A 13,462-nucleotide genomic window follows, 5' to 3' on the forward strand; every position below is an offset into this window, starting at 1 on the left:
GAAAAGGACAATTTTAGCTTTTTGACTTTAAAAATTCATAACACACCAGCCTTTTTAGATACGATATCAAGATTTTACACACACCTTGAAATAGATGTGAATAAACGGCGAGCAAAATTTCAACCCGATACCGCAGGAAATGATTAACTTATAGCGTCTCAACCACAAAATAATTTTTTCCGAAAATTGCACTCTCAACCAGGAAATGCTCGATTACAAAAATGGGTATTCTCAAAATAATTTTTTTTGGTGTGGAAAGGGTGCGCTAGAAGGTCACTGAACTGCCTATGAGGTCATTTGGTCTGGACGGCACAAACCACTGTTTTGGTGTATGCCCCCTTAAGTGTGTGCATATAATCTAAGATGTAGAGACAAGGTTATTATCGCGGCATTTTGGTTTATGTTTTATAAATGTTCAGGTTAAATACCGTATTTAATTTAACTACCTTGTCGGACTTTATTTGAGCGGACATTAAAATGAACGCTAGGGCCTCCAGCGTCCAATTAATGTCCGTTCAAATAATTATAAAGTCCGATAAGGTATATCTTTCATCCTGTGATTGTGAGACTGAGATACCATAAACAAGGTGGTGAGATCATGCCGTCACTATTCCGTTTTAGTCTAACAAAAATTAACTCTCTGATGCCTCAGCAGAACTATGGTCTTCCTGAAATTGATGGTGTTCTCTGTGGTGATCATGCTCGCTTCAAGCAAGAAGGGGGGCAAGAAGGGGAGGTTCCGCAGTTTAACAGCTCTAGTCGAACAGCAGACAAAGAGGATCAGTGAAATTACAAACAGACAGACAGTGATCGAGGAGAAATTAGTGAAGGAAATTGAAGCACTAAAAGAAACATTTGCCGAGGAATTGAAGTAAGTAAACAGTTTATAGTATTAGTACTAGTTATTGTTAAACTTAATGTTATTTAAATTCACAAGGTAAATCCTAGTGGCATTGCAATTAATTCAAATTGAAGTTGATTTATCAAAAGATAACTTGCAAATTTAAACCCTCTTCATCTCAGAGCCAGAAAGAATGACGTGATGGTGGTAAGCGGAGAGGAGGATCTGAGGGAGGAGCGCTGTGCGAAAGTGTGTGCTGGAACCTCAGGCAGAGGGGCTACCAACTGGGTGGATTACAGCTTGAACTCGAACGGACTTTACGCAGACGTTGACATCAGCAAGTGTGGGTTCCTGACAATTCCAACGGTGACTACCTCTCTTGAGTTCACCTCCTCTCATTGGAGTAGGATAGGGGCCTCGGAGATAACCAGAGTGACTACCGGCAGTTTTAGGATCTTCCTGGCGCATCCACCTGCCAGAGGCGGTGCTGCGAATGAATGGGGTTGGAATGTGGAGTGGATCGCGGTGGGTTATACCTGCTGAAGTTTCTACTGGTTCCAAATGCATGAGCCTTTATTTAATTGTTAAACTTAAAGTTTTTACATTAAAGAAAAGAATGATTAATAATGGATGTTTATAGTTTTAAATTTTATTGCACGAACAGTAGTTTTATTGAAAAATACCATTTACTAATTATTCCATCGCCGACAAAAATTGAAATAAAAGTGATGTTGAATTGGTTTATTTTTTGTTCTAAGTCTAAACTTACTGGGCGCTGCACAACCTGTTATTCCGGAAAATCAGCCTATCAATCACAGTGCTGGCAAGCACGACCGCCGCCATTATACTCACTATACTATTTACCCCGTATACTATTATACCCCCTTCACTGTTTTCCATACATTAAGACTCACCGAAAGTAGTTCAGCAGGCATATTTTAATTTCAAAACATTCTGCTTCAATATCAAAAATGACAGGAATAAGTAATTCAAAATACGCGCCAGCACTATGACAATGCCCTCAAAAAGATATGTGTCTTTGTTTGATGATAGTCTCAGATAGTAACTATACTACTAGTGCTACTACGTACCATATGAGCAATTTCTCCTTGAGGAAGAAGTAGGATAACAGCACTGTGAAGATAGGAGCAGTGGTCAGGAGAAGAGTGGCTTCACCTGCAGTAGTTTATTTAGGGGTACATATTACGTAATCAGCTTAGGGGGGAGGGGGTACATATAACGTAATCAGCCGAGGGGGGGGGGGGGGGGGAGGGTCGCTTCACATGCAGTTGTTTATTTAGGGGTACATATTATTATTACGTAATCAGCCGAAGGGGGAGGGGGTACATATTACGAAATCAGCCGAGGGGGAGGGGGGGGGGGGTTCCCGAATGATCACGCTAGTGTAATTTTGACACAATAGCTATGTGTAAAACTAATTCCAAAAAGTGATATTATGTGAACGACCCCTCAATAAATTTACCTGCTCAGTCTAGTCCAGTATAATTTTAATAGTTTATCTTTTTAATCGATATTATTAGTTTTAAACTTATGGCAACACTAAAATCTATTAAATTTATAGAGTTTTATTATTTTATTAAAACTCATTTTTGGGTACTGGTAGAGTGGACTGCTGCCAGTGTCTCTCTTTCCAAAATTAAAGGAAATGATATCAATTTGAATAAATTTTGATATTTCAAAATGGGACAGAAATTTGAAAATAGTACTAGTTGTAAGCTTCCTCCGACCGGAATGAAACTTCCAGCACCTCAATTGTGTCCTATGCCACTTCATAATAGTTGACCGACTAATATTATAATTGGTCACCGGAAGAGAAATTCGGTCAAAACTGTGAAATTTCGGTTCTAGAAATTTCATCTTCAAAAACTGAAAATGGAACTGAGAATGGGAAAATTAAATAATTTGTTTCACCTCTAAATGAAAAGCTTTGATATAGTGATTGGTTGTTAAAACAAGCATACCAATTGGTAAATGTCGTAGAGCAAAGACAGTGGACATAGCAGTAAATGTACCAAGTAAGGCTGTTAGGAATATCATGTTGGTTTTGGGATACTCCATAGGGTTCTGGTATCTGAAATAATAATTACTACTAATAATTTCTACTAATTAGTTTTGATGATAGTTTATTAAAACTGTAAAAGGTTTAAACATTAAAGATTGTAAGTTTAGGTTGAATCTTACCCTTTGTAGAAATTGATTAGAGACGTCAGAGCAAGTGTAAAGAAGAATCGCCACCACAAAATCTCTATTATTGGTAAACCGCTGATCAAATCTGAATGATAAATGAGCATTTAGCAAAGCTAGTTAGAAAATATACATTGCTGATCACGATTAATTTACAGTACGTCCACTGGTCAGCTGCGTTATTCTTACCACCTGACTTGATACACAACAAATTGACACAACGAATGGACCAATCTGGGTGAATAGTCAAGTTTTTGCAAAGTACGTGATACTTGTACCCTGTACCCTGTACCCTGTACCCTGTACCCTGTACCCTGTACCCTGTACCCTGTACCCTGTACCCTGTACCCTGTACCCTGTACCCTGTACCCTGTACCCTGTACCCTGTACCCTGTACCCTGTACCCTGTACCCTGTACCCTGTACCCTGTACCCTGTACCCTGTACCCTGTACCCTGTACCCTGTACCCTGTACCCTGTACCCTGTACCCTGTACCCTGTACCCTGTACCCTGTACCCTGTACCCTGTACCCTGTACCCTGTACCCTGTACCCTGTACCCTGTACCCTGTACCCTGTACCCTGTACCCTGTACCCTGTACCCTGTACCCTGTACCCTGTACCCTGTACCCTGTACCCTGTACCCTGTACCCTGTACCCTGTACCCTGTACCCTGTACCCTGTACCCTGTACCCTGTACCCTGTACCCTGTACCCTGTACCCTGTACCCTGTACCCTGTACCCTGTACCCTGTACCCTGTACCCTGTACCCTGTACCCTGTACCCTGTACCCTGTACCCTGTACCCTGTACCCTGTACCCTGTACCCTGTACCCTGTACCCTGTACCCTGTACCCTGTACCCTGTACCCTGTACCCTGTACCCTGTACCCTGTACCCTGTACCCTGTACCCTGTACCCTGTACCCTGTACCCTGTACCCTGTACCCTGTACCCTGTACCCTGTACCCTGTACCCTGTAGTGGGGCACTGACCTGTGAACAAGGAGCAGATAGCGAAGAAAAAGCAAGATAACACAGTATAACCGTACACTTTAGTTTCGTCAGAAACTCCGTTCACAGCTTCTGTAACCTTTCTGTTTAGCCTGATGGTGGAACCATTTCATTAATGATATAGAATTAATCACCTAATCAATATTTTTGAAATAGTAAGAAAATATCAATATCTGCTTATTACCCTGAAATTTGGAACCAATAGTTCACTATTTCTACCACGAATAGAATTTCAGTCAACTTACCACGACTGCTCGATGTAGAGGTACAAGTTTTGGACTAAATCTTTTACGCCCATAAACCATTTCTGAAAATGAATGCATTTTTTTCCTTCAAAACTGTAGACCAATATCAACGGCGACTTGTATAATAGTAAGTGCGGTACAGGATAGTAGATATCGCCCAGATGAACTTCATGATTCACGTACTCTAGTTCGACACGCACTATACAGTTCGACACTATACAGTTCGCCAGATATCACCCCTGTCGAGCTTCGGTACGTGTCGAACTAAAGTCTAGGTAGCGTACTCTAGTTCGACAAATAGTTTCTGCTTGTGATCCAATAGCTATTGCCGGGTCCTCATCATAGGATCACAGGGTTCAATGGTAGATAAAACAATGTTCTGACATCTAGCAACCAGCGGTTAGAAATTCCAGAACCTTTCAGTATAGTTTCAATCCTCCTGTTTGCCACTCAGTTCTGGTCTAGCTAAAACGAAAATAAATTGATATCCGACTGTTTCCGGTTCAGCAGCCAAATCTCTAGACCGGTACTCGGTTACTAGTCGTTTGTGATAATATAAAGTGTGCGTATGTGGTATATATTTATATAACGTACTCTACAGTCTAGATCTTTGAAACGAAGTACGAGTTACCACGATAGTCTTTTAATTCTCCGCTAAGTTTATGGTCGACAATGCAATGCAATTCTGCTAACTAACAATTGAGTATGAGGTCAATTAGATGTTCATAGATATGGATTATATAGATTACATTCACACACACAGTTGAACAGCATGAGGCAAGTGGAAAAAAAAAACAAACGAATAGATTTCAAGCTCGTAAAGGATCGTTGCTTGAGATCGTAGATTTCAAAACTCTAGTTCGACAGTAAAAGTTCTCTCCTCGAACTTTAGTTCTTGTCGAACTTGAGTCCAGGTAGCGCACTTTAGTTCGACAGAGTCGAACCTTAGGGTTTGTCGAACTACAGTACATGTCGAACTACAGTACGTGTCGAACTTTAGTTCTTGTCGAACTTGAGTCCAGGTAGCGCACTTTATTTCGACAGAGTCGAACCTTAGGGTTTGTCGAACTGCAGTACGTGTCGATCTACAGTCTACAGTACGTGTCGAACTTTAGTTCTTGTCGAACTTAAGTCCAGGTAGCGCACTTTAGTTCGACAGAGTCGAACCTTAGGGTTTGTCGAACTACAGTACGTGTCGAACTACAGTACGTGTCGAACTTTAGTTCTTGTCGAACTTGAGTCCAGGTAGCGCACTTTAGTTCGACAGAGTCGAACCTTAGGGTTTGTCGAACTACAGTACGTGTCGAACTACAGTACGTGTCGAACTTTAGTTCTTGTCGAACTTGAGTCCAGGTAGCGCACTTTAGTTCGACAGAGTCGAACCTTAGGGTTTGTCGAACTACAGTACGTGTCGAACTAGAGTACGTGTACCGAACGTCCTACCGGCTACCTTAACAGTCAGATTGACCACACTGAGGTTGTCTTGAGTCCTCACGATGATATCCTTTATCCCTTCCTTAGCTCTGCCCCTGTACACTACCCAGTTGTAATACCATGTAGATTCGTCAACTCTCATGCTCTCCATACATCAAGCTTTGTGGTATATTGTAGACGCCAGGCAACTGAGTTGTGTATAGTTGATATATTGTAGTGTCATCATTGTTTTAACTTTTTAATTAATGATTAAAACTTTAAACTTGGATTAGAAAAGTGCGAACTTTGAAACTAACTAAAACGGTTTTGTATTTACCTCAAATCAAAATGGTGATTTTACGAAGTACTTAATAAAAGCAATAGTGTTGAAAGTAAAGCAGCGACACGCGGGTACAGAATGAGCAGCAGCACGAAATAACACGAGATTTTATAAAAACACAAGGAAATTAGCCGTGATTAGTGAAGTGGTCTAACTCAAAATGCATTTTGGATGTTATAATCTGATTAAATATTCTCCCAGCAATCGTGATGTTGATTTTGACGGTATTATTCATGCAGTAGGTAATTATCCTAAAGAGGGGAATAAATCAGTTATCGACTGAAGCATTAACGGGTGATACTCGTAAAATATCTGTTCCATATATTGGACCGTCGACGAGTCCAACTCGGCGCGCGTCCTGGTAGGTTGTAAACCTACAACTGAAGCATTAACTCAGATTTGATGCGATACGATTGATTGGGTCATGCCAATCGATCGTATGATAAAATTATAACTGTAAGGTGTTTTGTGAACATCAGTAGGAATATTATTATTGTAATATTTTGAGATCGATTTTAATCGCTCGCCCTGAAAATCGACCTTCAAAATCTATCTGCTCCTACAGTTTTTGTGCAATGACCCTGAAACTTTCAGGATATTATGTTCTAGGGATCATTTAGAAGAGATTTCCCGAACAGAATGTTTAGATATGCCTTTCTTTAAATTGATTCGATTTTAAAATTGTATGAATATCGTGTTCCACAATTTGCTGCTAATAACAATAACATAAGTTTAGATAAGTTGCACGAGCTTAACATTAATAATATAGCTCACCTATATAGTGTCAATAATTATGAAGACCCGCACGGTGGGACTACGAGCGTGACGGTTATCCGTCGAAATGTTTGGTTTGCGTGACGACCGCAATGTGAGTCACGACAACGAATGATCTTGACTGATGCAGGTCATGTGCCAATAACGTATTCACTGCTCTGAGAGTCTGAGACCCTATGAGGCTTAGTGTGGCCAGCCGCTGTTTTTATTTTGTTACGGGCCCGAATATACACCCCGATATACGGGCCCGAATATACACCCCGATATACGGGCCCGAATATACACCCCGATATACGGGCCCGAATATACACCCCGATATACGGGCCCCAATGTACACCCCGATATACGGGCCCGAATATACACCCCGATATACGGGCCTGAATATACACCCCGATATACGGGCCCCAATATACACCCCGATATACGGGCCCGAATAGCCGAATATACACTCCGATATACGGGCCCGAATATACACCCCGATATACGGGCCCCAATATACACCCCGATATACGGGCCCAATATAGCTGAAGTTGATTTTGTGTTGCTGTGTTGTGGTGCATTTAATGCATGGAAATATAATTGTCCAAAGAATTAAATCGAACTGTCGAAGACAGTTAACTTAGAAAGACAATTAACTTTGAAAGGAGTCATAGTCTTACGTAATGTTTTCAACTGAGTTTCATGCAGAAAATTCAAGATGCATAATTATAAACCAAAAACATATAATTATCCTCATAGTGCATAGAAGGTTTTAAAATTAGATGATCATACAATATTATGACTCAAAGTACTCGATTTCAATCTGTTGAGGGATTGTGATCCAGCTTGATAAGTTGCCCTCTTTTGTTTTTTAATCAAATATTTAAAGCCTAAATCAGAATTCTGCACCATATCCTAATTCTACAAATAGTTTATTTTAAAACGCTCAGTGTAGTGCTTCACACAGGCATATTCAATACTTGAATAGGATTGTTCACAGTAGTTTGCTGGGACCTTTACTGATAGTTGAAATTCGACATATGACGTCATCTAGCGTCATCTAGCGTCATCTAGCGTGAAATATCGCCAGATGATGATAGATGACGCTAGATGACGCTAGATGACGCTAGATGACGCCAATTAGCGACATTGTCGCTAAGTGCACGGCACCTTTCGAATGTCGCTATCTAGCGCTATCTAGCGCTATCTAGCGCTATCTAGCGCTATATGACGCTATATGACGCTAAGTGACGCGAGATGACGCGAGATGACGCGAGATGACGCTAGATGACGCTAAGCACGCAGCACTGACGCCAGGCGACAGATAGCGCTATTTTCATAAAATTTCCGCCCTTTTTTTTGCGACATCTAGCGGTATCTAGCGCTATCTAACGCTATATGTCGCAACGACATCTGACGCTATATAGCGCTATCTGGCGCTATATAGTGCTATATAGCGTGAACTGTCGTAAACTGACTTATCCCGCTATCCAGCGCTTGATGTCGCCTGCGTCAGATGTCGTCGCGACAGATGTCGTCAGATGACGTCAGATATCGCTAGATGGCGTCAGATAGCGTCAGATGTCGCGGCAACATATGACGCTAGATGACGCTAGATGTCGTCCCTAGAATTTTTATGAAAATAGCGCTATCTGTCGCCTGGCGTCAGTGCTGCGTGCTTAGCGTCATCTAGCGTCATCTAGCGTCATATAGCGTCATATAGCGTCATATAGCGTCATATAGCGCTAGATAGCGCTAGATAGCGCTAGATAGCGCTAGATAGCGACAAACGAAAGTTGCCGTGCACTTAGCGACAATGTCGCTAATTGGCGTCATCTAGCGTCATCTAGCGTCATCTAGCGTCATCTATCATCATCTGGCGATATTTCACGCTAGATGACGCTAGATGACGCTAGATGACGTCATATGTCGAATTTAAACTATCAGTAAAGGTCCGTTTGCTGGTGGGGTTACTGCCTGAAGACTTGTCATTATTCATAGCTGAAAGGGTACATCGTCTTGTTGTGACACCTCATACATACATGAAGAGGTCTCCTCCTAGTCGAGTTGGAGTGGCCTGCATCACAGTTCACACACATCTCTTCTACGGCGTAACATGTTCCTCCATTCCACTCGTTTTAAAGCTGTTTTAAAGCTGTTTTACTGTTTTACTGCGTCTCTGCTGAAATTATGTGATACCTTAATAAATATATTTAATTGTAACTGTGAAAATAGTCTGAAATAGTTTGAAATATATATACTTCTCACTCTCCTCATGTCCACATGAATGGTGTTTCTCTTGAGGCTAATATAATATGTATAGACTATTAATATTAGACTTTAGTGTATATTATATTTAGTGAATATTATATATATATTGTGTGTATATTATTTATATTATATATAGTTTACACGCAACTCATTGTTCCTAGTGAAAGAAGTGCGAGTAAGTATCGTTAGTCAGAGAGCTAGAGAAAGGGTGGCTATTACCTGAATAATAAAGTTTCAACTTTGTTTGCTTGTTAGTTTTTTTGATAATTTGTTTTAACTGCCGTGTTTTTTTGCTAAATTCCTAGATTAGTGACAACAATTCCGTAACTACATGTATATATTCATTACCCATTTTATCCCACAACAGAAAAATGGAATCGGAAAATAACGAAAAAAGTCTGCTGACAGCCGCAATTGAGCAGTCTTCAAGCTCGTCTAGGAAGTCACATACCATAGGCGAAGCTATAGAACGATTGGGATGTGGATTCGGTTCGGTTTTGTACGGTTTAGGGCCATATTGTTTCTGCTTTATTTCCGGAGCCGAAGTGGCTGTAATGTCAGTAGTAAGCTTGATTTTGAAATGTGAGTGGGACCTGTCAACTTTCTTGACTTCAACACTTCAAATCATCAGTATGATTACTTCTACAATTTTCGCCCTCTTACTATCTCATCTTGGAGATAGGTATGGAAGGAGGATAGTATTAATTATCACAACCATCGCATTACTTTCATCAGGAATATTGTCAGGACTCGCTAGAAATCTTTGGCAGTTACTTATCTGCAGGGCCATTGTTGGGGATAGTGGAGGCATTGGAGGTGGTCCTGCGGCTGCCTATTCAGCAGAAATACCAACGATAAAATACAGGTCACTCAGCATGTCATCTGTAGGAATCGGCTGGGGTGTTGGAACAGCACTTAGCAGTGGATTGGCTTATCTTACGCTTGGACCATATGGATGGCGAGGCTACTTGATCATCACTGCACTTCTATGTTCACCAATCTTAGTTCTTCTCTTTATAATCAGAGAATCTCCAAGACATGACGTCCGGATGGGTAAATTGGAAAATGCCCAAGAAACTTTGAAAACACTAGCCTACTTGAACTGCACTAAAGAACTGGAGGAGGTTGAAATTACCCTGGACAATAATTCTGAGGAACTGGAAATTACATCCTTTTATCAAAGCTATCAAATTTTGATGACTACAGGCTATCTATCAGATTTTTGGAAGCTTGTGATCATAACATTGACGGGAGAGTTTGTTTACATGGGTATGCTTTATGCAGCTCCTCTCTTCGTGGACGAAGGTCCTTGTCATTCGGTGAAAATCACACAGAAACAGTCTTGTTCATTTGACAATTCTGTTTTATTTGATCTTGGGGTCATCGGACTAGCTGAACCAGTCAGTTTAGTTATAGGACTTCTTCTCCTTGATAAGATAGGGAGAAGAAACTTGTTTTTTATCTCCAGCCTTATTCCAGCTTTTGTTTTCATCCCACTATACTTTTGCATACCTTCCGCTTTAACGTTGACGGTCCTCCTTATGAACAGAGGTACACTGGCTGTAATGGGCTGGTTAAATTTCGTCATTGCTTCCGAATATTTTCCAACATCCGTCAGATCTTTTACATCTTCGATAATCGGCAGTTGTAGCAGCTTAACCAGTGTAATTGCTTCTTTTGCTGTCCAATATGCATATCACCAAAGTTCGGGTTTAGTTGTAATTATAATGCAAATCGCACTATTGGTTACAACCGGTGTGATATACAGTATAAAGAGGGAAATGACAGGTGAACAACTTGAACAATAGAAATTTAGCTGATATCTGCCGCGGAGATTGATGCTGATAGAGACATATATAGATTGTAGATTTATTTGCTTCCTTTTTCCTGTAATATGTCTGTTTTTAGAATGTTTGAGACATTTAAAGAATTTTGTCGCCAATGTTGTGAAATGTGAATGTGTAATAGTAAAATTTCTTTTCAATTGTTAATAATAATATAATTGATGTTTTGGGAGAAAATGAGTCTTCACTCAGTTTTTCAAACAAACAGTTGTCGACATTTCGGCCCACGCCTTTGTCATGAACGAGACGTTAAAATTACGTTGCATAGCTGCAATTTACAATGTTAAAATAATATTTTATATAATTATTAATATCGTGAAATACCTACAATATTTTACAAAAATCTATACAATTACAAAAATTAACAAACAATAACGTGAAATAACTCCAAATTTATATCAAAAATCTTTACAATTCAAACATAACTAGCAATTTCATGAAATAAAAATCGCAAATTATAAAAGAAACAAATGGTAAAGCTAAAGATATTTTTTTGGAAAACGAAATTAGATATATATAGAATAGTATTACAGGTTATATGTTATGAATATCATCATTGCAAAAATAAAAACCAGTCCTTGCACCATGGGACTGAAACAATTAGTTGACTTTCGATTCGAAAGAATTAAATTCTAAATCATCCATGTTAGATAATTCATCGGTTTTATTTGAGGTATTTCTAGATCCTCTAATGCACAATAAAATTAATTTCCTAATTAAAAAACATAATTTACACCGATAATAATTTATGATATCGTTGTATTTCTGTTTCTTTTTATATGATGATGATTAATCAGTAATCACTCTACATTCGACTGTCACGTGAATTTTTCAACCCGTTCTCTAGTTGGCCCTGAACGACTATTTGAAACCCTAACCCTGTATTAATCTGATCCCAACCCTAACCCTAACCCAATCCTTAACAAAAGCATGAGCTGAAACCCTAACCCTAACGAGAAATTAGACTAACTTCCTTATACGGTCATATCAAGTGATCGAGACAGTTTTTCGTCAATATCTCATCAGGGGAGCATTTAAACCCTATGTCATGGGGGGGGGGGGGGGGGGGGGGGGGGGGTGGTTCGAAATTACATCGATTGAAGTTGGTTTCAACTGTCGGGCGCCCTTTTAGAACAATCTCGAAGATCGACTGTCGAGTGATTCAGCACGCTCGCTTTTTATACGCAAGTTTGTTGCATATCAGTTTATCAAATGTCTTGGCTTGAGGTCGCATGCCACCCGTCACTGAGTAAACTAATGGAGCGAACGATCTGTGCTCTACATTAAAAATTCTCTCGTTGTAACATCGTGATTTCTGTCTCTCGGCATTCTCCATGGTCTTCTTTGTTGAATGTTGAAGGTAGGAATTAGAATTAGGATTAATTACCTATTCACATCGAAAAAAACCACTTGGCCTGGTCACCCGTAAGTGTTGAGGACCCTGTGAACTGCGTTTTTCCGCATGGACATTGTGATGGTAAACGATCCAGATCTAAGTTGTATCGCAATCTGATAGAATCCTCGAATTCAGATTTATTTAGAACGAAACCATGTTTTCTTAGTGGTAGACATGAGGATGGTGTGTTGCTGTGACGGGCACGCATTGGAGTAACTATTACGACCAGAACGTCTGACGCTTCCAAGAAGCCTACAGTTCTTCTTTTCAGCTTTGTTTTGTTCGGTTTTTTCACGGTGGCATCTCTCCACTTCGCCACATGGAATGTTAGAGGCATTAGTCAGGAACACTCGCAGCATCTAGCTGCAAATGATTGCAACAGATACAACTTGGATGTTATAGGCCTCCAAGAAACTAAGGTGTCTAAACACTCAGACACTGTTATACCCGGCAACCACAGGCTTCTTTTGTTTAACCAGAAGTTGTCTTGGCATGGCGGACTCGGTTTTATTATCAACAGTAAATTTGTATCAAATGTTGTCTCGTACCATCAAATCAGTGACAGAGTAGCATACATGGACCTTTCTCTACCATCAAAGTGTCATGGGAAACCATCACTGAAAGCCCGTATTATAAACTGCTACAGTCCAACTAATGTCAAATCTATACAGAACCCACGCATTGCTGATGAGTTTTACTGTGAGCTCCAGGAAGCTATCAGAATTCCTGCCAGACATGAACTTTTCATCATGGGTGATTTTAATGCTAGGCTAGGGAAACGGACTAAATCAGATTTTGAAAGTGGTCTTCAAACTAACATGGGAAGACATGGTATTGGTCGGCGTAACGAAAATGGCGAAAGGTTGCTAGCTTTCATGATCACTAATGGACTCTATGCAGCCAACACTGCATTTTCACATGCGAGCAGACACACCAACACTTTTACAGGATGGATTAAAGACCGTAGATCCAAAAAGTCTGTACCCTGGTTTTCTCAAATTGATTATGTTTTATGTAGATCTAGAAGTACCCCTCTGCTTGTTGACGCTAGGTCTTACGCTGGTGCAAAACTTCAATCTGATCACAAAATTGTAAAAGCAACTTTTGACCTCAGTAAACGTTACAAACTTTACAGTACTGCCAAAC

The 13,462-nt window shown here is 40.1% G+C and overlaps 2 protein-coding genes across 2 annotated transcripts in view; both read left to right on the forward strand.

Moving 5' to 3' along the window:
• Positions 1-656: 656 nt before the first annotated feature.
• LOC134819029 (uncharacterized) lies at positions 657-1,438 on the forward strand. The gene is made up of 2 exons (XM_063828790.1): positions 657-871; positions 1,024-1,438. Exons 1-2 carry the CDS (start codon positions 660-662, stop codon positions 1,382-1,384), a joined length of 573 nt encoding a protein of 190 aa, XP_063684860.1. The 5' UTR covers positions 657-659; the 3' UTR covers positions 1,385-1,438.
• Positions 1,439-2,757: 1,319 nt separating this feature from the next.
• LOC134818365 (uncharacterized) overlaps positions 2,758-13,462 on the forward strand; it is an 82,140-nt gene continuing 71,435 nt past the window's right edge. The window contains exon 1 of the mRNA XM_063827875.1: positions 2,758-2,767. The gene's annotated coding sequence lies outside the window, so the exon portion shown is untranslated. The remainder of the gene's footprint in view (positions 2,768-13,462) is intronic.

This window comes from Bolinopsis microptera, chromosome 7 (genome assembly GCF_026151205.1).
Source record: "Bolinopsis microptera isolate Bmic1 chromosome 7, MBARI_Bmic_1.0, whole genome shotgun sequence".
NCBI lineage: Eukaryota > Metazoa > Ctenophora > Tentaculata > Lobata > Bolinopsidae > Bolinopsis > Bolinopsis microptera.